Source organism: Chrysemys picta, chromosome 5 (genome assembly GCF_011386835.1).
Source record: "Chrysemys picta bellii isolate R12L10 chromosome 5, ASM1138683v2, whole genome shotgun sequence".
NCBI classification, from domain to species: Eukaryota; Metazoa; Chordata; order Testudines; family Emydidae; genus Chrysemys; species Chrysemys picta.
In genome coordinates, this window is record NC_088795.1 from 40393603 (window position 1) to 40419813 (window position 26211).

At 39.1% G+C, this 26211-nt stretch overlaps 1 protein-coding gene and 1 long non-coding RNA gene across 8 annotated transcripts in view; one reads left to right on the forward strand and one right to left on the reverse strand.

Moving 5' to 3' along the window:
- The window catches only part of SYNPO2 (synaptopodin 2), a 115426-nt gene that overhangs the window by 23218 nt on the left and 65997 nt on the right, over window positions 1–26211 (forward strand). Inside the window, exon 2 of one of the 7 annotated variants that reach the window (XM_042842375.2) lies at window positions 3454–3650. The exons of 5 other annotated variants lie outside the window; for them this stretch is intronic. In XM_042842375.2, the coding sequence (XP_042698309.2) occupies window positions 3639–3650 (12 nt within the window). In that variant the 5' untranslated portion in view covers window positions 3454–3638. Of the gene's footprint in view, window positions 1–3453; window positions 3651–21425; window positions 24053–26211 lie in introns of those variants that run through there. One more of the 7 variants, XM_042842376.2, reaches the window with a different exon arrangement.
- The window catches only part of LOC122172381 (uncharacterized), a 45841-nt gene that overhangs the window by 13314 nt on the left and 6316 nt on the right, over window positions 1–26211 (reverse strand). The gene's annotated exons all lie outside the window — the stretch shown is intronic.

A 26211-nucleotide genomic window follows, 5' to 3' on the forward strand; every position in this document is an offset into this window, starting at 1 on the left:
GAGTTAGTGTTGGGATTCTATAGCTGTCAGTGCAAAGCATCTTCCAACAGAGAAGAAAAAAATACAAATACAACATATTCAGGAATAATATAGCTCACTCAGCTCTGCCTAGATATTGCAACATGTCTTCTGTACTTCATACACTTTAGCTTCCTTGGAACCCCTACAAAACCTAAATAGAATGGGTCAAATTCCAATCTTTTCTTTTTCTACATAAACAAAAGTAATTTAATTCTAAATTACATAAGCCATACAAACCAGCATGCTGTATCAAACAGCAATCACAAGTGCTACTTTAAAATACATTTGTCATTTTCTCCCCAGCTGATTTCTCGCCTGCTGTAATGACCAGGGCATAGGCAGTCAAGCCAGTAGTGTTTGTTGGACTGGGGTCAAAGGGAGGAGTTGGGATTAGTTACCAAGCTGAGTCAGGAAACCGTTACCAACATCAAGCTGCCCCAGGGTCAAAGGCAGATCAAAAGACAAGGTCTATATCAGTAACAAGCCAGAGTCTGCATTGTTGGTCTGAGGGCTTATGGGCCCCACTTTCTGGTTTAAATAGTTGGTGTGGACCAATCAGGCAGCTGCAATATTCTGTCATTCTGGCCTCTTCAGGCAGTACTTCCTACAATGTATAACCCTCCAGTAATTGTCAGATAGTACTGTGGCTGGCTTCCCAGGAGTTGTGTGGAGGCATCAGTCTCTTAGAAGCCTGCAACCCAGGGTTCTAGACCTGTGGATCCTTACACCCGCTGACTAATTGACATGGTGGTAAAATTAATCAGAAGTCACCAGAACTTCATCTCCAGTGGGGCTTCCTCGGGCATCATCAGTGCAGCTATAATGGTAGAAGCCTTGGTGGGATTTTTTTCCCTAAAATTCTCTAATGTAAACAAAGCATATATGACCAAGTCTCCCAAATGGCATCACATTGCTTCCCCATTTTTGTTGTCAGGCCATTGGCAGCCTATCAGGGTCAGCTGGGACAGTGGCACAGGGCAGAACTTCTTAACTCTTCAATACAGCTCAGTATTATACTATGGAAACTGCTGGCATAGCATAGTGTGACCCTAAAGAGACATTAATATATTTTTCAGCTTACTTCAGTGTGTCATTCAAGATGACAGTCTGATCAGGAAGAGGACAAGTGACGAAAAGGGAACAGGGTTGCTTGGCTTTTACAGACACTATATTAGATTTTACTGGGACTGAATTTTGTGTCTGAACTCAGGTCAGAACACATAACAAATTCTAATTTACATTAGTGCAACCCCAGTAATAGTCCAATTCTTCAGTGGGAAAAGGGAGAATTTGGCCCTAAGGATCATGAGATTGAGTCCTAATAGGACTTACGATTATCCCTATTAGGAATGCATATAGGAAGTGTGTGGTAATATATTTTTTTTGGACCAACCTCTGTTGAGCAAGAGACAAGCTTTCAAGTTTGTTTCTTTCACCAACAGAAATTGGTCCAATAAAATATATTACCTCACCCACCTTGTCTCTCTATTTTCAAGGTGCAATATCTAGAATTTGGAGGGAGCATGTCGACTTGTATCTGAAGTACACCATGCCCGCCAGTTGAGAAGTGGAATTTATCTAACTTTGACATTAGCTGTTTGCTTATTTCCATTCAACCAAGAGATGTTTGTGTACAGTACATTAAATCTGAACTGCAATGGTCTTTTACATATTCCTCTCTTAAAATACCTGAATGTTCAGATAATACATGCATGCAATAGGCCAGGATATTGTATTTATTGTGATAATGAGCCCAGTTATAGATCTGCTAAACGGTTTGTAAAAGCTCTTGGACAAAAATATCTATTTAAAGTGAGAGATAAGAGGGGCAACAATCCTAATCTTGGAGTGTGTCTGCCAAGACTCTGTAGAAGCCATCTGGAAAAAAGTACAATACACTGAAAAAAAACCCATTTTGTATTAAAGTTAAAGAACCTCCTAAGGAAGTAAAAACTGATGGCATAAGTCTGTTGGGTCATAACTGGTCAGTTTCTCACTGTACAATCCAAAAAAATCTCTACTCAGTAAACATTTTGCAATTACTTTGTTTTAAACAAAGTTCATAATTTTAAATGTTCCTGCTCAGTCCCACACACAAAGATATGTATGTCGTTTAAGTTTTTAATTGCTTTTTCACAGTGCGTTGTGGAGAAGTTCACTATATTTATCACATCTAAAGACATACTTATTTATATCATTAAATATTCAGCAGCTGCAGTGTCTTAATTTTGTTGTGAACATATGTATCTAATATTGGCCATGTGGATCAGTTAATGTCCCCTAAAGCATCAGTGGGATGATTTACAAAAAATAGTTTTTCTTTGATTTAGCATTAAGGAATTTTCCCCTCCAGTGTTCCCTCTGGGCTTGATCCAATTTACCCTGAAGTCAGTAGAAAGGACCCTACTGATTTCAATGGAACTTGGATCAAGCCTGCTCTGTGCACATTTAGAAAGTGAGAATGAACAATATTCTGTCAAAATCATCCCTGTGCCCAGTTTCCCACTCCTACAAAGATTATAGGAAAATGTTGGACATTTTGAATTTTCATTATTTTAATCACACTGGAATCATTCTGAGGGCATTTGCAATATGATGCAGTTGTATTTATCTTTAAGGCTAAATTTGAATAACAAAATTCCTCCACATACCAGGTTTGATATACTCAGAATGTTCCAAACAAACAAATCTCATGTATGTCTGTATCAAGCTCAGAAATATTCTAATTTTGGGGAGCCTAGGGATCTAACAAAGTCAAGATTGTAATTTCTACAATATATCTGACAGAAGTCTAGAGCATGAACTCTTGATCATTTTTGGGTCCAGGATCCACACAATGCCCCAAGAGTTCCATCCATGACCTATGACATCCCACAATCTTTTATGGATGCATAGAATTGAGGGATTTGAGTCCTAGGATAATTTTTGTTGTCCATTTTGTGGGTTGCAGTTCAAAAATATGTGGAGGGTGGGGAATGGCTTTAAGAGAGGAGACTTGTGCTGCTGCTGAAGGAAGAGCTTATGTGGTTGAGGGACTGGTGTCTGGGGGTTGGGATGGAGCGGTGCTGTTGGGGACAGTAGGGTTGTGAGGTGTGGGGAGCTTCTCCTTTCTCCTACCTTGCCTGCTCAGTGTCCAGCTCCATAGCAGAAGAAGTGCTATTCCAAAGGGATGTAAAGGTGAATCTGCAGTCCCTGGAAGGCCTGTGCTAGAGCTGACAGCTGAGGAGTGGGGAGAAGAGAGGAGGTAGTTCATTTCAATTAAATGAAACTTCATTGACATAACAAGCTAGACATGGGTTGCCAAACTGTAAGAGAAAAACAAATTCTCAGGTCTGTCAGAGGTGGGTAGGAACCACCCAGGATAGGGCTACACTCTATGTTTGGGTCTGATCCCCTGTGTCCATTTGTCATTACTGTCCATTCCTCATCCAGTGGAAGACTGCCACATAGCAAACAGCCATCTCTGCTGAGAGAGATGGAGGAAGGAGTAGCAGGAGGAGGAAGAAGATGAAGCCAGCTATTTGTTCCCTCCTCTGCTGTAGACCTGCTGGGTCCTTGTAGCTACAAGGTTTGCTGCTCTCTTCCAGAGGGGTGAGACCTCACAGCCTGCTTTTGGGATGCACCCAATGGTAAGAACTATTGTTCTAGAAGATAGTCTGCTGGTTTAACAAAATTCATGGTTTAAAACTCCTCTTAGATAGCTAGTTTCACTAGAGCTGAATTTGGCCCCACAAACCTACCCCAACTGTCCCACATGCAAAAATCAATGCTGGCTGAGTTGCAAGTGTGTGAAGGTGATTTTTGAAGTATTCGTTTTATTTAATTAGAGATCTTTCCCCATTTAAATGGAAGCATCCTGAAATGATTAGTTGTTCTGGCACTAATCTGCAAAGGAATAGTTTATGCATTCCTCAGTCAACAAATACTTGATTGAAATGTATAACCACCATTGCAATTTATCCCATTTAATAAATAGATATCTATACAATTGAGTGCAGTCCAAGAGGAACAGTATTGCATTTCAGGTCAGTGGCTGTGCTATATATAAAGCACACATATATACATACTATCCATACCTCTTTTGTATCACAGTGGAACTTGTAAGCAGGTATGTAACCAACTATATTATCTCCCACCCTGAGTCACCCCAGAAGCCACTCAGACTCCCTTCTTTTAGTGACCACCTTATATGTTATTCAAGTCCCCTCCACCAACAATTTGCAATACAACAATTCTAATACCTATGTCCCTATTGCTTGCAGCCCCCATTCATCCTGGCTGGCTGGCTGGCTGGCTGGACGGTCCTTCCTTCCTTCCTTATGATCACTTTCAGTCTAGGCACTGCTAGTCCTATCCTCCCCCTTCTAACATTTCCTTCCTACCTTTTGTCAACTTAGTCAGCTGATGAGCCAATCAGCTCCTTAACTCTTCCAGCCTCCCCATCTGATTTGCTAATTCCCCCCAATTTCCTCAATCAGCCATTGTTAGGGAAACTAATTGAGGCCACAGTGATCAGAGTGCTGACCCATCTGTTAGGCCTCAGCACTATGTCACAAAGTATCATTTGAGAGACATAAAATATATTGATAATGCAAACAGGAGAAAGTGGCATATACTGAAATGATTCACAGCTCATTTTGACTAATCGAGGACCCAATATAATGTTCCATAGAAAAAATCCTAGCACCCATTACTGTTTCTTGAAAAGTATCCTGATATGCTGGTACTGTGGTTCCCTCAAATGAGTGCTGAGGAAATACCTTCAGGTCCTAAACTAACCACTTTGTCACTTACAAACATAAGACCAAACAAATTGTTTTCATAAAAAGGTATATGGAGGGAGTACAAAATTATTCCCAGGGAAAAATATGCCAATGAAAGTGCAATAGAAAATATACCAATGGAAGTTTAAATAGAAATATTTCCTCAGAAAAAATGTTTTGGAATGTGTACATATATTTCCCTTCCTTTCAGAAAATTTCCAGAAAGCAAGTGTCTGTAGAACAGAGTCCTCAAAGATTTTCATAGCGAGGCAATATTCTTTCTAATTTTTTTCCATGAGCAGAACAAATGCCTGTGAGAGGTCAAGTTTAAAATCGAGGAGTTCAGTCTTTCCCATTCCTATTCCCTTCCCCTCTTAGTGCTCCTTCTTACAAGGTTAGAAGACACAAATATTTGAGGATACATCTGCTAACTCAAAGCAATATGTTCCTGGACAGCTTCCATCCTCATATGTGTCTGTGTTCATTTCTAAACAACAAGGATTCTGCCCCTGAACTCAGCGCTTAAAAATAGTGATCAGAGGGATAACTTGTAAAAGAATTATTCCCACTATTTAAAATGGTTTTTCCTTTATGTTTGGCCACCAGAAATAAAAAAAAAAAGTGCTTACAAGATTTTTTTTTAATGCTTTTTTTGGATAGCAGACCAGTGCAGCTGGCAATTAGTCAGTCTTGCCAACAGCAAAAATACCAAGTGGCAGTTTAGGCCATCTCTGATCAAACAAACCCACGATATGGCCAAGTCTGCAAAATATCACTTTTAATACATTCCTTAAAAGGCAACCAAAATCCAAATGTTCAAAAGACACACCATGGTTAGTTTCAGACAAGTTGGATAACTGCAATAATGACTTCTGATACAAAACAGCATGGTACACAGAGCGTGTGTGACAACAGGGTCTAGCAATCAGTTTGCCTGGTCAGTTGTGTGCTCCCTCAGAATTAAAGATGGGGCCCAAGCCAAAATGCTAGAACGAGGGATTCAGAATCCCAATCCTGATCCAGTTCAGGATGCTGCATCTGGCTCTTTTCTCTGCAATGCCCCAGTCAAATCTCTGGATATAAACACTCTTGGATTTTGGAGGATTTGAAATCCTGATCCAAATTTTGCAGCTCTGGCCTGCTATATTCAGTCAGACTCTTCTTAGGAACCTATGGGCAGATCTTCTGTTGATGTAAATCAGAATGGCTGATTGACTTCAACAGAGCTATGCCAATTGATACCACCAGTGAAGGACCTGGCCCCAAATGTATGCTTGTCATGGCAGACTGAAGAGGCTGAAGGGGGTTTTAATGGAGTTAAGACACCATGTGAAGCAGCCTCATACTAGAATAACTACAATATTGTAACCTAAAATCTAAACTTAATAGTCAGACACAGCCTTTTGGTAAATATTTTTGATACTGGACTTGCCTCCTGTTCCTCTACCTCCTGTGTCTGCAAACCTATCTTTCATCACCTTTGAAATAGTGCCTGAGTACATCACTTCCTGAACTCTACCTCTGTTCAGATCCTCATCTATTCCTTCTCCTTTTCTTATGTTTAACTCCCTCCTCTCCAAATAGCAGCTCTGCAGACTCCAACACATGGAAGATGCTGCTCCTACCTTCTCACATATAAAAAGGAACAAAAACACATCATCCTTGTCCTTAAGCAATTCCACTGGATTTCATAATAATATCAGGACTCAGTTCAAAAGAGCCCTGTCTTTTTTCAAACGCCCTGCATCTACTTGCCCCAGTCTACCTCCCACTCTTGGTCTTTCTTTGCTTTTCTACACTGTCCCCCTGCTTATCTGGCCCCAGCCTCTTCTATGTCCTCCCATAAATTCCTGTTACTTTGATGTGAGAGCCTTCCCCTTTGCTCGTCCTGCCATCTGGAACAGCCTTCCTGCATTTCACAGACTCTTCATCTCATTTCAAATGTATTGCAATACATGTCTCTTTTTCTCTTGCCTTTCTAATTTCTCTCTTCCTCAACCATTAGCTACTTAAAGTGTTTGAGAGACTGTTAAATTAAAGAAACAATGTCAAATAAAGCTAATCTGTACTCATATTACATGATCTGGAACTAAATTTCTATGTGAGAGTCTGAAGCTTATCAAACTGGTAAGAACACTAACTTAAATGTAACAATCGCTTTCCTATAGATTCTGTGTGCACAAGATGATATAAACAATAACGACAGTAGATATACCTGTTTCATAGAACTGTACAGCTACTCAGCATGACATTCTTTTCATTTATGCAGCTGAATAAGTTTACTCCAGCCAGGGGGTGGAAGTGTGGGGAGAACTATTTTGATTCCATGACAAGGGCATGTCTGTATATTTGAGATAGCTTTGAAGAAATGCTGAATTTTGTTTTAATAAACTTTAGGCTTTTCTAAAATGTCTTTATCATATTTTTCTAAAAAAGAAGGGCTTCTGAAATAACTATCATGTAGTCATTTTTATGGCCCAGTACATTGTGTTAACAGTTTTATCATTGAATAATGCTGTAAACTACTTTAGATAATGGGATGGCATTAGTGTGTATATTAGTCATCCATTCACCCATCCTCCCACTCACCCACCAGCCAAACACCTGCCTTTTTTAAAATGTTTATGCAAAATATACATGTTCTACATGTGAAAACAGTAGTAACAGCTTGGAAAAATTGTGCTGCATTTTATAATGCTGGGAGAAAAGTTTGAACTGATCCTATATGTTGTTAAGGTTGAAGTGCAATGTACCCCTTGATGTCCTTAACAGTGCTAGATGTGTGTTGTGCTTATATTCAAAACATAGCAGCATTGTCTTCCAGATCGGAATATGAAAAAAATAATTCAAGTTTGCCAATATTCAAGAGAAATTACATACAAATTTGCAAATAAAAATAAATATCCAATTATGATATGTTGCCATATTTAATTAGGGTTGGCACAGAGAAGTGAAAAAATATTTATTCACATCCTGGCACTGTACAGTGCATTGAGTGGTGCAGCCATCTTCTCCTAGTTAGGAAATTTTGCTTAGATTGCTTTGTTTGGATTTGAAATCATAACGTAACCACAAGCTGATCCAAAATGACAGTGTCTTATTCTAACTGGAGAATCAGAATGCAGTCAAACTCCACTTTGCTGTTTGTCCATAGAAAGCACTGTAAAATTATTGTGGGCCAGGCATTGCAAGCCCTATGGGTGAAGAACTGTACACATGCAGAGCTTGCTGGATTAGACCCTGATTTATTTAATCTGTATGCAAAATATTAAAAGAAATCATAAAATCATAGACATATAAGACTGGAAGGACCCTCAAGAGGCAGGACTAAGTATTATTCTAGACTATCCCTGACCGGTGTTTGTCTAACCTGCTCTTAAAACCCTTCAATGACAGAGATTCCACAACCTACATAGGCAATTTATTCCAGTGTTTACCTGCCCTGACAGGAAGCTTTTCCTAATGTCTGACCTAAAAACTCCCTTGCTGCAATTTAAGCCCATTGCTTCTTATCTTGTCATCAGAGGTTAATGAGAACAAGTTTTCTCCCTCCTCCTTGTAAAACATCTTATGTACTTGGAAACTGTTATATCCCCCTCAGTCTTCTCTTCTCCAAACTAAACAAATCCAATTTTTCAATCTTTTCTCTTATGTCATGTTCTAAACCTTTAATCATTTTTGTTACTCTTCTCTGGACTTTCTCCAGTTTGTTATCTTTCCTGAAATGTGGTGCCCAGAACTGGACACAATACTTCAGCTGAGGCCTAGTCAGCATGGAATAGAGTGCAAGAATTCTCGGGTCTTGCTTACAAATGAGACAATTTCAAGTTCCTGCACAATATGCATGTTCTATATGTGCAAACAGTAGTGACAGCTTGGAAATATTGTGCTGCATTTTATAATGCTGGGAGAAAAGGTTAAACTGATCCCATTTGTTGTTAAGGTTGAAGTGCAATGTACCCCTTGATGTCCTTAACAGTGTTAGATGTGTGTTGTGCTTATTTTCAGAACATAGCAGCATTGTCTTCCAGATCAGAATATGGTTGGGGTAGGGATGCAAATGGCCTGATTTTCAAAGATATTGCCTATTCACAAATTGGAATGAAGTGAAAATCAAGTTCTGATTGGCTGGGCTGGTCAGCCTTGAGGATGTCCTGTTATGCACTAACCAAAGTCATCCACAACTGGGACATCATCACTCAAACCAGACAGTAAAATCCTTCCACTCCTATATGAAATGAATATGATAAATAGATATACAGGAAAGATTTTTTTCCATCTTCCCTCTATTTCCTTTCCACCCCAAACTAAATATTATGGAGTTGGGATTTTCATCTTAAAATAGTACAGATTTTGGCAGCAAATATAGCCAAAGCCTGTACTTTCATTGCAGTCTGAATCCTCTGCTGGACCCTCTTCTTTCCCTTCTTTCCTTCTCCTTCCTCTCCCTGATTCCCCTCCTCCCCCTTCTCTCTTTCCTGCACTCCTAACTTTTGCACCTTAGGAAGATGAATTGGGAGTCACACCATAGGTCCTATTTCAATTTAAAACCTAAATTTTAACCTCTTGCGAGCTGCAGCTTGTCTGGGAGGGGAAGTGGACGTTTCCCTGTGGGGACCACAGTTAGTTGTTCTCTTGCTGAGGAGGCTTGGAGGGAAACCATTGTACTCCTCTGAGCACGGTCATCATCCTTAAAAGGTACCCAGACAGTTTATAGCTTATCAGAGAGCGGGGTTATGCTCTCTGTACTACAATGCTTATGAAATATGGGGCTGTGTTAGGATGTGTTAAAAGTCTTCCCTCAGAATTTTCTTCCTTTTATTAGTTATCTTTCAACTTGTACATGATTTTGATGTATTTTCTTGCATATGATCTATTATCTATCTGTGAGACTGCACTCTGGAAGGCTGATTTCTCCTTTTCCAGATGATGAAAGCCATCTTCGTGGCACACTGGAGATTGTAACAGCCAAACAGAGGATCTACACAGAACACACATGCACAACACTGCCATTATGGCAAGCTCCTTCATTATTTATGAGACCGTTATTCTCTCCACTGAACAGCAACTGACTGGCCAAATACATCACCACAGATAAGAAGGCAGCTATATTGTGTACAATATAACAGCACAGTGATGTAACCCAACACAATACATGTGACAACAGAAGCCAATTTAAACTTCAGTAATCTATATGTTAGGTCAAGCCCCAATTCTGATCTATAATACACGTAGAGTAGTGTTTTTCCTTTGAAAATATTTGATCATCATGTTTATTTTTATTTTATTTTGCTCGTGATATTGTTGATATATTTATTTTTTTAAACAAAATTGTTATTTTTTTATTGAAATTTCATTTTTTTAAGTAAAACACTAATGTCATTGAACTTGATAGACATTTTCTTCCATTGATCAAAAACTCTTTTCAGTCAATGAAAAAAGTTTTCTTTTATCAAAAAAATTGGTTTGGGGTAAACAAAAATATTGATAATGTTTTGAGAAAATAAATTATGAAAAAAACGCTAAAATGAAAAATGAGTCTATTTTGAACACTTTGAAAAGAAAACAAGATTGAAATTTTGATATATTTTTTTTGTGAAACTAGTTTTTCATTTCTCAGCCAGCTCTAGTCTCCAACCAGAACCCTTAGTCAAAACAGCTCCCAGACTTTGGAACATCTGAAATCTGAACAAGTATCTAGGGTTGAATTTTGCAAATGCCCCCACTCTAGCCTTACAGTGGGCCAAAGTCCCAGATGCTAAACCCCCTAAATTTAGTACTGATATCTAGATCCAAATTTTGCACCTTCTTGTGTTTTTTTTCTTTATACATATTGGTCCTGATTCTCTTACACAAAGCTATTGTACACTGTTAAATTACATTTACCCCCACTTCGAGGCCTCTCTATATTACCAATGTGGTATAAAATTGCCTTAGTGTAAATGAGAATGAGGCCCAATGTGCCTCTGTTTATACTGCAAAACACATCAGGCAGTTCATTTCCATGTGACTGTGACAGATCTGATTAAAGATTGTCCTAGACAAGCACCAGCAGTGCAGTCACATGAGGCATTTTTTTAATTGCTCATGAGGCATTTTTTTAATTGCTCATATTGGGATATTGGCAGCAGAAAAAAAAAGATTGTTCTCTTTAAATAGCAAGAAGATGGAAAATGTGAGAATACAAAAGGGGATGCAGAGGTGAAAGTAAGCTGGTATGGTCCGGTACGGCATATGGGCAAGAGCCGGTACGCCGTGCTGGACTGGACTGGCTTCTCGGGTGGTGATTTAAAGGGCCCAGGGCTCCAGCCACTGCGGGGAGCCCAGGGCCCTTTAAATCACCGCTGAAGCTCTGGCAGACGGGCTTGGGTGGGGATTTAAAGGGCCCAGAACTCCGCGGTGGCCAGAGCCCTAGGCCCTTTAATTCGTCCCGGGACTCCCAGCCGCCTCTGCAGCTGGGAGCTCTGTGGTGTTTTAAAGGCCCTGGGGCTCCCAGCCACAGCCAGAGCCATACCTCTTCCGGTTGAGGCCACCCCCGCTCAGGACTCTGGTGTACCAGTAAGTCCTTTAAGTTACTTTCACCCTGAGGGATGGATTGAGCATGTTTCCAGTTCTGATCCTGCTTCCATTTAAGTCTTTGGGACCGTTGCCATTGATTTCAATAGGAGGATTGGGTCCAATATTTTTTGTTCATTTTACATATTTTTCTATGCTGATGTGCACCACTGAGACTCAGCAGTAGGACCAGCTAAATAATAACACTTGTCACTGGCATAGGGGACTGAGACTGACGACATTTTAGAAACTTCAGTGCTACTTTCAGTAGCAACTATATAAGATCTATTTAATAACAAAGTGATGCCATGGAAATGCTGAGAACAATGAGGCATGGATCACTTTCTGGCCTTGATCCTGAAAACATTGATTTCAAAGTTAAGCACATGCCTCAGTGTTTATAGAACTGGGGCCTCTGTGTTTAAAATTCTCTTAACATCCCACTTTACTAGGCCTTAGTAGTACGACCCCCTGAAAAAGCAAATCAGGTACTCCACACAATCTGATGAGATGGCAGAGCAGTGCTGGAAAAACAGCACAAAATTCCAGTTAAATGTACAAAGTCATGTGGCCATTCTTGAAGATAACTGTATGATTTGTGTCGCTTTTCCTCTCAAACTACAAACCGTCTCATATAATGATCATATAGAAGTGAATTGATGTAAATTAGTATTTATAAGGAATAAAATAAAAATAAAATAAACTTTGTTGTTAAACGGCTGTGTTTTGGTGCTGATGAGCTCAATAGGTAACAGTTATCTCTGCTCTGTCATAACTGCATTGTGCTTTGGCTTTCTCATATGATTTTTTTAAGAGGAAACCAAAAGCAAAGTTCTGGATCCAAACACCATGATTCTTAGGGAACAGATTTTGTGTCTATCTCTTATTTCTATAATGAGCTGAACCAATAAATCTCAATACAAGCAGCACCACCATCACTACCACAAAGTGCTGGAAAGCTGACATTTACATCCCAACTTTGTCTCATAGGCCTCCCTTTTATTAAAAGTGGTTTTATTACTTATCAAATGAATATTTTATTTTAATTACTTTTATCTCATTCTCAATCCTTGTATCTCATGGCTTGTGCTATACAGGTCAGACTAAATGATCTCAGTGGTCCCTTCTGGCCTTGGAATCTAACCTACAAATTCTAGAGTAGAATAATTTAAATTGAACAAAAACAAATTCTCCATAGCTACAATCTGTTACACATCCAAATTGGAAAAATAATTTGCAGTATACGTGTTTGAAAAATGCTTGGGTCAGGTTATTATTATTTTCTTTTGTGGGGCTAGTAATAAGACATGCTATGAAATGCCACAACCTCCCTTCTTCAAAGCATCATACTAGCAATTTTTTTTTGTGCTGTTATGCCTGGTTTCCAGCAAAACATAACTTCACAGACACATTCATGTCAGCAGCAGCCCTATGCTTATTTGAAACAGAAATTCCTCTCAAGGTGCCTAGCAGGGTGGTGACCCTTAATTCCAGACATCCCAGCTTTGATTAAAACCACATGAAACAAGTTCATGATTATAAACCCTGCATTAGTCTCCACTTTCCTCCCCCCTTGCCCCAAATCTTTATTAATAGGCAAAAACACTAATAACTGGCTCATCTTTGTACAGTATTTGTAACATTTATGTAATTACAGCCTATTACCATAAAAACACCAAACCATGAATTTGTGAAACATATACTGAAATTAGAAATATATGAAAATATATCAGTGTCATATTTCTATATTTATGGAAGAATACACTCACGGAGAGCTTTTGGTCTCTCTATAGTTAAGTTTGTGATTATCTTTCTACTTTTTAACATAAGAAAATTCTTAGACTCTCAAATTCACGCTGAGAGTCTGAGGAGTGTCAGAAATAGGTGAACAAGGTCAATTTTGCTTTTACATCTTTTCTGGTTTTATTCATTTAAGTTCATAAAACAGAACACAGAGCACAGGAGATGACAAGGAAAATATTAGGAGTTCTGCCTGGGTAAGGACTTGCGGATTGGGCTAAAAGGCCCCTTTACAGTTGTTGCATCTGTAAAAATAGAGGTCTCCCTCTCTTCTCTCCCAGTGTAGCAAATTTATATGCTGATGATGACAGGCACAATTGTTAGAATCACACACATTCCTACTGAACCAAGACCAGAGCCTTTTTCCTTTAAGTCTGAAAACAAAGGCATCTAGCTCTTGAATTGAGACATCCCATTCCCGGCTCCCTTTTATTATCAGAAGCTGATGGTCCTTTATCTTATCTGTGACCATAAGAAGATTAAATCACACACACTCAAAACCAGTACATTATATCAGCCCCTCCAAAAGCAGCTGGCTAGAGAAAGCAAGACCAAAAGAATATAAAAGAAAACCTGCCAGGCTCTTTGGGGGAAGTTGGAGAACTGGTATTATAAAAATCTCTCGGTGTACAACTCTGCTATTACTAGCAACAGTAACACACTCATTAAGAAGGGACATTCTGGATTTCTTCTTCATTTTTAGACAGGAACAAAGAACAAAATATGGAACTGCATAATACAAGGCAAGTAACAACTCTAGCGACACTGATCCTGTGTTGTTATGCAATAAAAAGCTACATAATTGGTTCTAATCATACAGAATGCTCCTTGTATCCTCTTTTTCCATCCCCAGGCATTACTTTTGTCTTTTTGTCTCCGAAATTGGATATTAGAGGACGAGTTTGCATCTTTGATTCCCACCCCCAACCCTCAGGCTCTCTCTTGCAGTTTTAAAAAAGCCACTAAGACCTTTAATGGTCATCGTTTTATGATTCTGGTATAAATCTCCAATCCCTTCCCTTTTTTTCCCTAGAGCAGCTGTTCTGACTGAATACAGGCATTGCATTAATTACATGTTCTGCACTCCCACTGATGATGAATCAGTCAAAGGGGAACCTTAATCAAGTTGATTAATAATGTTGGTTTCATTTTTAATGTTCATATTTAGTTTTTTAACTACCCCCCCTCCCAAAATCCCATTGTTGGCACTTTTGTTTTTAGCAGATAAAGAAATGAAGCATTTAAAAAGTTTTAATGTTCAGAAAATACCAAGTTCTAATACAGAATTTTCAGAATAGAATGTGTGTTATTTTTAACAAGCAAGCAAAGCTAGTACAAAATGCTTGAAATAATGAACAAGTGATCCTCCAACAGGCTCATGAAGTCTAATCTATTGCAGTTGTTGTTTCTGGCATTTTAGGTAAGTGAATAATGCTGAATGCTATTTTCTTACTTCATATCCCCAGATAGCACCATTAAGTGCATTACTAATTTTAAATGTAGATTTCAATGGATGATCAGGGTCAGGTGCATATATAACCTGTATCTATTAAGATCTAGATTTATTAAAATAGGTAGAGTAAAATCTCTTGGTCCTGGCATACTAACAACAGCCACATGAGTAACTTCCAACTTCCACGAAGGGTAATTATTAGACAAGAAGCTACAGGCAGTAGATTATTTTTATACTGTTGAAGCACTCACCAGATTTGAAATGTTTGATTTACTGGTTCAAGTATGTGTGTGTGTTGTTAGGTCACAATTCTGTGAGGCGCTGAGCACCCTCAATTCCTAAAATCAGTACCTTGAAGGATTAGGCCCTTGAAGGATAATTTAACCATTATTATTATTGTATAATGTATAAATTTAAATCAGAAAAGCCACTAATAGTTTATCTTAATGCTGCTAAAACACTTCCTTGGATTGAATTAAGGTGCAGGTACCCATTATAAGCTTCAAAAGACAATGTGATCTTGTTTATTTTCCTCTGTTTTTCTGCATTTTTTTGGTGCTCCATCTTAAAATGGAGAAACAATTTAAAAACAGAAAAGCATTTTAATTTAATTCTAACATGTGCTTCTGAACTTCATAATCTGGATGTAGACTCAACTGGAGCAGAGCAATATCTTTACAAGGAAATCCAAAGCAATAGTAGCCTGATTTCCAAGTATTAATTACAGACTTGAAACTCAGACCCGGCCCACCCTTCGAGGTCTTGTCTACATGGGGAAACTGAGTAGGGGAACAGAGTAATTATACTGGAATAAAGTCACTTTTTTGTCCAGAATAAAGTGTCTACATGAGGAGTTACACCAGCATATACTTCTGCTGCTCAGTTTCCCCATTTAGACAAGTCTTAGCAAACCTGAGCTCAGTTTCATAAGAATGTGGGCTTGCAACAAAATCATGCAATGTTTGTTGTCGTTGCTTTCGTTTTTATGTGAAAACAGGTGAAGTGTGGCAATTTTAATTATGTTTTGCATTGAGATTTTTTTCAGTTCAAACTCAAAACTAAATGTGAATCTCAAGGTGTGTGAATTTCTGTGCATTGACACCAAATACACTGTAGACACATACACACACACACTCCTGAAGCAAAACCATTGAGATTTCACAGCTCTACTGGTAACAATGTTTTATTCAATTTTAAGATGTCAAAACTGATGTCAAAAAGAGGTTAAAGTTTATATATATTTTTTAGAAATAAATACTTCTAAAATACTTGCCTTTCCTTTTCTGAATAGGTGCACTAATGTTTTTGTAATAGGTATGATATCTGAACCCACATTAGCACAGAGTTGAATCTATAATACAAAAGAACATTTATACAGGCTAATCATCACCATTTATGGAATGTGCAACTAAAACCAGAGGAAAGGTACAACTAAAAAAATGTGCAAGCAGAATCTATGAGAATCACAGTATGCACTAAGCATTCAAAAGACCAGTGACTGCCTGTGGGGATGTGTGTACATATAAGAAAAAAGCACAGAGCATTTTTCTCAAAAACAGTTGCAGTTAAATCAACATTTTGCGTCTGATTCTGCAACTCTTACACTGTAGTCACCATCTACTTCCTCAGCTGTAACTAGTGTCTGAGATACTGTGATTCACCAAGGAATGTAAGCATATGCTTAATTTTAAGCATGTGATTACTCCCATTGACTTCAATGGAAATACGTGCTTAAAGTTAGACACATGCTTAAGTACATGGCTGAATTGAGGCCTATAAAACTGTCAGCAGCTATATAATTAAGTTTTTGTAAAAAAAATAACAATGAAAAAAGTCAACAAAAGCCAAGATCTCTTTCCAAGGTATCTGTTGCCACCAACTGAGCAATTTCACATAACCATATGAGAGTATCAGAGTTGGTGGAATTTATTATATCAGCCAGCACATCAACTCAGTACTTAAAACATAAGGCTCATCCTCTTTTATTTAAAGAGCCAATCACAGCTTCCAAATTTAACTTGGAAGTTTGTTGCACTTTCCAAGGAATTTGCTAAATAGGTTTCATGTGTTAGACTTTTGTGGACATTAAAAGGACAATAGAGAATAAAAAAGAAGAATAGTGTTACTGTTTTGTGATGGCATGAAATACAAGTCTTTCCCCCCCTCCTCTGTCTGATTTGTGGGTGGCTAATCCCAAGAGTTTCCATTTATCCTTACATCAAAACCAGTGTTACAACTCAACCTGATTACTACTTGGTTAAGCATAGATGCAGAAATCATGTAACTATATAGTAGGTGGAGTTTGAGTTTCCCTTAAAGAATTACTTTCATATACCTTTTACTTAAACGGGTATTTTTTCTGTTATTTCAGATAATATTCTCTTAGAAGCTTAAAATAATTTTCTTATCTGTTATGGCCTTATCTATCTGACAGTTTTCCCTTTGCCCCTTTGTTTCTTATGAAACATAAGACAACATTACCCAGCTTTGTTTGCTTCCTGTTCATGCACCAACATAATCTATGATGTCTATAGCACAGCTCAGGGGATAAGATATATTAAATTGTGCTCTCTTTGTGGATGGGTCTGCAGCAACAAAAATCATTTTTGGAGAGGCAAAAGAAAATAAGAAAACAATAATGAGGCAGCAGAAAATAGTAACCAAACTTATCCATTGCAAACCTCTCCTTAGGTTTTGGAAAGCCACTTTTCCACCCTGTAGCATGGGAAAGTAGAGAGGAGCCCTTCTCAATTCCAAAGACACCAACCAACTGTATAGCTAGAATTCTAAAAATTGTGGACCTGTTAAAGTCAATGAAATTTTTGCCGTTGACTTCAGTGAAGCCAGGATTTCACCCCTGAGAGTTTATTGATAGATGTGGAGAGAACCAATGTAGTGTATAATAAGCCACAAATGGCAAAGTGAAACAATATTCTCTCTTATTGCATTTCCCCCCAAAATTTTTTACTGTAGTGCGAAGATTCAACAGGCCAGATTTGATCATGCTGACTATTTCATGTTGTGTTTTCTTGATAGTGGGCGGGGGAGGGGGGGAGGCTATGAACTCTCACCAGAGTTTAATTATAAGTACAAATCCCTGTGCATCTAGATGAGAATATGTCCCTTTAACCAGAGACACTCTGCAAGTTAAAATAACTTCAGTGAACAGCTTCTCCCTCCTAATACTGTCAATGTGCAACCTCTTTGAGAGTTGTCATAAACCTTCCAACGATCCCATTCAAAGAGCCATGTTTCTTGAAAACCTCCTCTCCTAATAGCAAACTCTGGACAGCTTATGCCATTGTTAGAGGGTGTCATGTGGACTTTCTTCTCCAGCCCACAAAGTGAATTTAACGTCTAATATAACAATATCATTCATGTTTTCTGCCAACAATTTACTCAGCCTTTCCTCCTGCTCCCGATCCTAAATCTTAATCTGTCACTTTTGACAAGGCAGAGATGTTATTTTTTCATGTCACACACAATATGTTATTCTAGCTTGTCGTTTACACCGTTGTGTATATATACATGGAGAACTTGTTCCCTCACAGCACTGGCAATCTGCACATGTAAGCACAGAGTAAAAAATCACTGAGTCCTGCTTTGATGTGTGTCATTGTGCAACTGCCAGCTTGCTGTTCTCGAGTAGCAGGATTAAGGGAATGAATGATGGTGATAGCTCTTAAGTCCAGATATCCACAATCACCTATTCTTTGCCCAATCCTTGCCCCTGTTTTCTTCCCTATGCACTCATGAGTGAAGGAGCTGATTGCACACGGGATTTAAAACTTACTACTGCTCAATGTGTAACACTGCGTCTAGTGCTTAATCTTATTCAGAAAGTAAAATATGTAGTTTTTATTACAGTCTGTTATGTCATTTCTTACACTTTATGTGTGATAATTTACAGTACTGCTGGTGAAAAGTGATGTAATGTCAGCCCTGAAGACTAAAATCATCTCTGTAAGCTTCCTTACACCTCCCAGACAACCTGCCTCAGCCTGTTTTGGAGGGATCTCCTTTAGGGGTGAGATGGGTTGGTAACCTTCATAGTGAGCCAGCCAGCTAGGGTGCAGTTCTGAGGTAGATAACTCTGCACTGAAAACTCAGTGGAAAAACTCTTTTCATGAAGACTACAGAATAGCCATTAGACACTAACAACTTTCAGCCATTTACCTTGGCTAGAATGAACCAGCGATCTACAGTAGCTATATTCTGATATTTGTCCGCTGAGCTGCCCTCTTCTTTATCTCTTAGATTGTGTTAAAAAAGCACAAGATTGTTTTCTTTTTGTTTCTAGGAGAGATGGATTATTGTTTAAGGAGAATGAGATCACTTAAAGTATCCTAATGTTGAGTAGGGGGTAAATTCCTTACACACACATACCACACAAAAAATGAAAATGGACAAAGAAGGAAAGGAGGAAAATAGGAATTAGTGAAGGATTTCCCCAGCAGCAGAATTTAGACTTTAGTAAATAACGGGATAGGAAATAAAGAAAACTAATTACAATTGTAATTCTAAACTTGTCACAATGATGTCCATGTTCCAGAATGGGAGTCACAGAAATTGGATCATTTTAAATATTTGGAATTGAAATATAGTAATAGAAAATTAAAAATAATGGTCCTGATCTTGCAGTCCTTTTACAGGTGAAATTTCTGTAGACTTCAGTGAATGAGGTTTTACCTCAGTGAGGACTAGGATCACTACATATATCTGACAGCATCAAGTCTAGCAGATTCTTAGATAATTGTGAATACACAGTAGAGCTACACATACAACGTTATGATACACATTTTGCTTCACAGATCACATGTTTGTACATATTATAAATAGTAGTGATGGAACCTCTGAAAGTCTGGTATTTCAACTGAGGGCTTTGAAGTCCATATGCTTATCCAAACTATCTAGCTTTAAGCTGAAATTAACATTTCATGAAAACTTGTATTCATTTGGCACTTCCACTTCTGGCTCCAGTAAAAATTAAGAAGGGCAGAGGCTCTTTAGTTGTTGCCTTAACGTTCATATTTATTTTAGCTACTTATTTATTTGATCTTCAAAAACAGTGTGATCAGAGTTTTGGGCAAAGATTTGGAAGAGGGGAGTTCTCATTTTATCCACACTTGCTTGCCATTGTGTGTGGCCCTTTTTGAAATTGTTGTGCCTGATTCTGCTCTCACTGTAGTTAGTGGAAGATTTGCCCTTGACTGTGATGAAGTAGGCTCAGACTGTGCATTTATATCTCATTTAACTGAAAACTATCAAAGTCGATGGAAAACATGAAGGACTTTTGTATACAACAGAAGTTCCCCAACTTACTCTGCTCCTTAGACCTTGACATGATTTTATTCATTTATATCCTGTTGTTATTTTTATTGTACCCAGAGGGACAATGTTTCCAAATAGGCTGCATCCCATTTATTTGGGACATATTTAGACAGCAACTTCCCGATTTCTCTCTTTCCCTGGCTGAATTTCCAATATCAGTAAACAGTGCCTAAGTACTTGTGAGATACATGCAGTGCAGTCCAATCTACCAATCGAAAATCTATGTTTCTTTTATTGGTTTGAATTGCAATGTTTTACCTTATTCTGTGGCCTGTTTAGAAACTGATAAACAAAGAGTCATATTCTCCCACTGCAGAATATGAGTACTTATTGCTGAAGTCAATAGGTGTGGTTTATATCGTGTTAGGGAAGAATCAGTGGTGAATCAGGTCCAAATGTAGGCATATTTGTTTAGAACACATTCTTATTCTCAGAATGCATATGATGAAACATTTTAAAAAAGAAAGAAATGTTATAGTATTGGCCACTACAGCGAACAATATTAATATTACATAATGCCACCAGCTAGCAAGATATTATAGTTGAATACTGAAAAGTTTTATAGAGTCTTTTTACAGAAGAATGCTATACAGGAAAAAAGAAGATATCTGGGGACAGATTCTGACTTGAACTGCACTGGTGTAGATTCAGATTAACAAAGAGCAAAATCTAACCCTTTTATTGCAAACAGAGTAGATTGCATAGGCTATTTAAATGAGACACTATTCCTTTTTGTTTGTTTGTTTGTTTGTTTGTTTTTTGTGAAGGGGTGAAGGGATGTGCCTCTCTCATGACATTTCACTATCCTATAACTGGAGACCACATTGTATTGAAGATAGCTATTCTATATTAATGTCAAACCAGGTGGAAAATTCAAGCCATGAGCCATATGGGTTGGAATGACTGTCAAGTAAAATAAACTGATATTTTGGGATACTGCTCTCCAAAAGCTTGTTGAGCATTTCCTTGCTTGGCTTTTGTACAGTGTGCTGGGAGATTTCAGGGTGACCTTTGGCTCTTGGAAATGCTGTACACTGTGTCTGTAGAACAAGCCTGCACATTCCAGCTAAACAGAAAAGGCAAAAACAGCAAGAGATGGTTGGTTCATTAGTTCTCAGCAAAGGGAATGCTGCTGATTCAGCAAAATATTGCCAACAATATTTAAACTGGACAATAAGGGACACGGGTCTGGTCTTGCAAGCAAAGCCTGAGTAAAAAGGGCTTTGCCTGTAGGTGGACTATGGCTGTTCCTGTAAGATGTTAGGAGGACTAGATGAGACTTGAGATCAGCTATGAATGGGTGGAATCCTGCCTTCATTAAAGTAAATGGGAGTTTTGCCACTGATTTCTCTGGGGCCAGGATTTCACCCTGTATTTCTGCTGTGTGGGGGAGATACAGGAAAGTCAATGCATGGAAACTGCACTTATTATTTATTAGTATTACTACCAGCATAATAAATAAAAATGTTTTAATCAAACCAACATGTACAAGGCAATGGGTGGCACCCTACTAGGTCAGATACATCAGGGGCAATATGTCATTTGTATCTATGTATAAAGATGTATATCAGAAGGAGTGTCTTTGGCTAGCCTAGGAAGCCTTGGAAAGTCCTGCCACTAACTGAGCTGCGTCCATTGTCACGGGCATACATGTCTTTAGTATCCTTGTAGAGTCTGCCAGGTGCTATTACTGTGCTTCGTTGACAATAAACCTGGCTGGACACCTTCGCTATTAAACCAAGTCTTGTGGTCTTATTGGGCAGTTTGAGTGGAGCCTGCTGTATGGGCTGTCTGGCCAGAGCCAGTGCAGTACACAAAAAGAACACCTGCACGCAGCCGAACATCTAACAACAGTACGCAAGGCCCTAATCATAGTTTGACCCCATAGTGCTGGGTGTGGTACAAACATATAGAATTACCCAGTTACTGTCTACACATTTTTCCATCTCTGCCCCCACTTTGAGGCTTGCAGATCTGCATGCAGGACTGTAGGGTTTACTCCCATGTTCTATTCAATATTAATCAAATCCAAGTTTCCTCTGAGGAAACAAATAGTTTTTCAGTGCAAAAAGTCGGTCTGTTTCCCTCTGAAGTTGCAATACCCCTTCCCTTCTTCTTCTTCTTCTTCAGCTCTCCCAGTTCCATTTAAAACTTCACTAAAATCGGAAAAATGTCTTTTTTTCTAATTAATCACAAAACCAACAACTAGAACTGAGCCCAGGCCAATGATTGGTCAGATCTGCTTCCCCAAGTAGACTATGGCTTTGAGGACTTTCTTTCTGGAAAATCCAACCACTGTACTACTTATTCTGGTACCAGTCTCAGAACAGGGGTTTTCAAAAGAAATCAGAGAGTGATTTGTTTATGTTAAGATATAGTTCTGCACCAAAATGTCTGTCTGCTGGTTCCCTGATTTCTCCCTCAATTTAGATTATCCAGATCCAGATGCTTCCTATTCTGAGTGATTAATTCTAAGAAAACATTTTTTTTAATGTCTGTGTTTCTCATATTTCTTGCAAATCCCATTTGAGTTTGCTATTTGCTACAGTGTGAGAACTGGGGTCAGAGAGCAAACTCTCTTTTGCAGAAAGAAAATAATGGGAATGCTTTTCTGATTTTCCAGTTTGGTAACCTGAAGAACTCATTCCCAGCTCTTATAGGAACAACAGTACAGAATGGCTGAAACTGGCCTGACATTTCTGCATGCTCTTTGGACAGTCTCAGGAGTCATTATGTTACAATTTAATTAAGTTTTAATTAAAGACCTCTCTGTACATATGAATGGAGGGGATGCTCAGTCTACAGATTTTACCCCTCCTGTGTGGAAGGAATGGGTTGGTCAACCACCTTCATGGCACCATTACTACTCCTTGACACCTTTGGAGTGCTCTCTACAGAGACAGGACTCATACAAAGGGAGGGGCAGGCCAATGGTGGGTGGGAGATGGGAGATGTGCATTGTTCACCCCCAACTCTTCCCTGCAGAAATTAGGGAGCAAAGCTAATATGACTTCTGTTAACTTCCCCATGGTCCCCCTCTACAGTGGAGAATCCGCTCTCAGGGAGTGCCAGGGGCAGCTGTGCTAGGAACTGAAGTGTTGGGATACACACACAGGCACTCTCTATATAAATAGCATTTGCTTCCTGTGATCCATGTGTGGAATCCTGGCCCCACTGAAGTCAATGGCAAAACTCCCATTGATGTTAGAGTGACCTGACCAGGCTCTCATCCGATGTGTCTGGGGACCAGACTTAGGTTTCATACTGCAACGGGCCCAAGGCTACACTCCTGACTGAACAACGAGGGAGAAACTCTGAGAGGTAAAAACTTGAGGATTTTTACCATAAGAGTGAGTGATCTGACCCTAAATTTGGGGTAGCAGTGTATTAACATGCACTTCCCGCCCCCCGCCCACCTTGGCAGAAAGGGTCTTAAAGAGGGATCTGCAGGAGAGAGTAGTGGCCTTTCATTCCGTATATATGGGACAGTATGGCAGAAAGCATGGAAACTTTTGTAGAGGAAACAGACACATGAGTGGTGGGGTCAAGGCTGTCATTGCAGGGTTGGAGGGGATGTGGGAAACAATACATGATAATTAGGGAGGGAAGAGCTCTAAAGGCCCTTGAAAGTGAGGCCAAGAAACTTGAACATAATGGGAAACTTTAACTAGTGCCAGTCGGAAATAGCCCCTCCAGCCACCCCCCACTATTTAGCTGGCTAACTACTGTACCACATTTAGGTCCTTCTTAGTAAATGATTCATTCACCTCAGATTTGATGTTACTTCAGCAATGAGTTCAGTGAATGGTGGGAGCAGCTGTTTCAAGGAGGCAGGATAATCTAAACTATAATATATCATGTTTCCAAATGTTCCAGTTGTAGCTTTAAACAGAGAAGGTAGATTTCAGGATGATCAAAGAACAAGGGGTTGCTGAGAAACCATCACTAAGCAACATTCGCTATAGGTAATTAGGGTCCTGTGAAGGACATCTGAAATGCTTAGGCTGTTACCATGCTCAGTGGAGGGGAGAAGTGTGGCCTCAAAAGGCAGAGAGGTGGCTACACATCATGTTTCAAACAACTACCTGGCAGAGTTAACTCAGTTCTTTAACCTTCCAAGATAGACAAGGTGAGTTCCATTCACTTTACTACATAGGATTTTCAGATGACACCTTAATAATCAATATCCTATCTGCTGTCAATGGATGTTAAAGCTTCTGTGATGGTATTTTTAAGAGCTTGCCTTTGGCAAATATTTCCCTTCCCTCTGCTATTGTGCACTATGTTGATTTTATCTACAATATATTTTATTTTATTTCCTTAACAGGAGTCTAATTAAAGCCTGAGTGAGGGGTGGAGAAGGGAGAGGAGGTAGGGAGTAAATATCTGAGGTAGTTACAGCCAACTGTGGGGGGGAGATTTTTTTCACTCTCTTCATAGTCCAGGTGTGTATGTGTGTATTAATGGGAGGAGGCCGGTGACATGCCAGCACTTTTTCTTCAAATTGATCTCAAAAGTTAATATTTCTGTTCATAGATACATTACAAAGAAAGAGGTGTATTAAATCCACATGTAAGTGTCAAAGTAATAGCGCTGGCTAAGCCTGCACCTATATTAGTCTTTCTGGGATCTTCCTCTGTTTCATTCTATACCACCAGTATAGACAAGGGATTGATGTTGTTATCACTGTGTAATTTTATGCTGCTCAAAGCAGGTCTACGCGACATGGTGGTAACTGTAGCAGTAGCCCCTGGAATCAGAAGATATGGTCCAGTATCATATGGTCCAGAAATATTAACTTTTGGCACCCCATGTTAGGTCATGTGACTGGGTCCAGGAACTAAAATTTCTATTTCTTGCCACCATGTCTACTTGTCATTACAGTAAGAGTAGGAGCATTCCCCAAAAATTCAGTGTATACCATATGTGCTGGTGGAAGCTTCCTGTGTAGCTGTTTATGCCATATTAGCTCAATCTTGACCTGCTCTTATAATGCTGGGCCTCTTCTCAGCAGAGGTGACTCAGAGTGTTGAAATGTGCTCTAATTGTGAGGTGAGCAAGCATTCGCTAGTTTGAGATCAAACTCATATCGCAATCCCTGTGGTAGATATGAACTTGGGTCAAAAAGAGGTGAAGAACTTGTGCATTAAATCAGCCTACCACTTAACTCCTCTTAGAACGTACTTTGAAAAGCATTTATATTCCAGAAATGGCTAGAATTTTGGTAATCAATGGCTGACCAAGAGACTAAGGGCCAGATTCACATACCAATCTTGATCTAAACTAGCTGAGAATCTGGACTCAAGCCAGATGCAGACCTTGCCATAATCATCCATGTTTAGTTGATCACAGTGCACTCTATCTGGTGTTAATGTCTCAAGAACCTTCCTCTAGTGCAGAATATAGCTTCCTGCCTTTGAGTAGAGCAGAATGGTGAGAGCACGTTATATGTGTGCTCTGCCCGCTGCATTAGCTGCCAATGAGCTGAAAAGCAAGGCTCTGGTCATTATAAAGCTCTGAACAGTCAACACTTCAGTTATCTCACACTCTGTCCCTCTAAGCCACCATCATCCCTTCATTTCCAATCATTTATGTGTAGCAGGGGTGTTCTGACTGCTTTTTCCCAAGGGTGCATTTTATACACACTCACTCCCTCAAGAATATGTCTGAGACCAAACCTACCCATATTTAGAATACAATCCAAGAGGGTTTTTTTGTTTTATTTTTAATAGCAGGCCATCCTAATATCTTGCACTAACTACAGCTCTCTGTAATTCCCTGTCACTGAGCCTACTGGCTGGGTTTTCCCCCTATAAAGTTACCCAGTTTAGTGCTGCAGCTGATCAAAGAGTATATGCTTGGTTTTTTGGAATATACAGTTTGCTAGTACATCTAAACCTTGTAAAGTGTATCCAGATATGGCAGGAATGGGTGACTCATAAATGCTTGTACGGATAGGTAATAATCATTAGCTGTTTTCTACAAGCTCATCATTTTTAACAGTCTTTTGATTAAAGCCAGAATCTTTCAGTTCCTCCACCCTTACTAAACAGTAGTGTCCTTCCTCTAAGAGAAAACAAGCACTTGCAGAAGATTCAATTAATTATAACTCAGTCACTTTTTTAGCATGTAGCAGATCTTTTTCTTTTGTTTCTTCTTCACAGTGAGGTTTGGAGCATGTCTTCTGATTAAGGCCCTACCAAATTCACAGCCATGAAAAACATGTCACAGACCGTGAAATCTGGTCTTTTGTGTGCTTTTACCCTATACTATACTGATTTCCTGGGG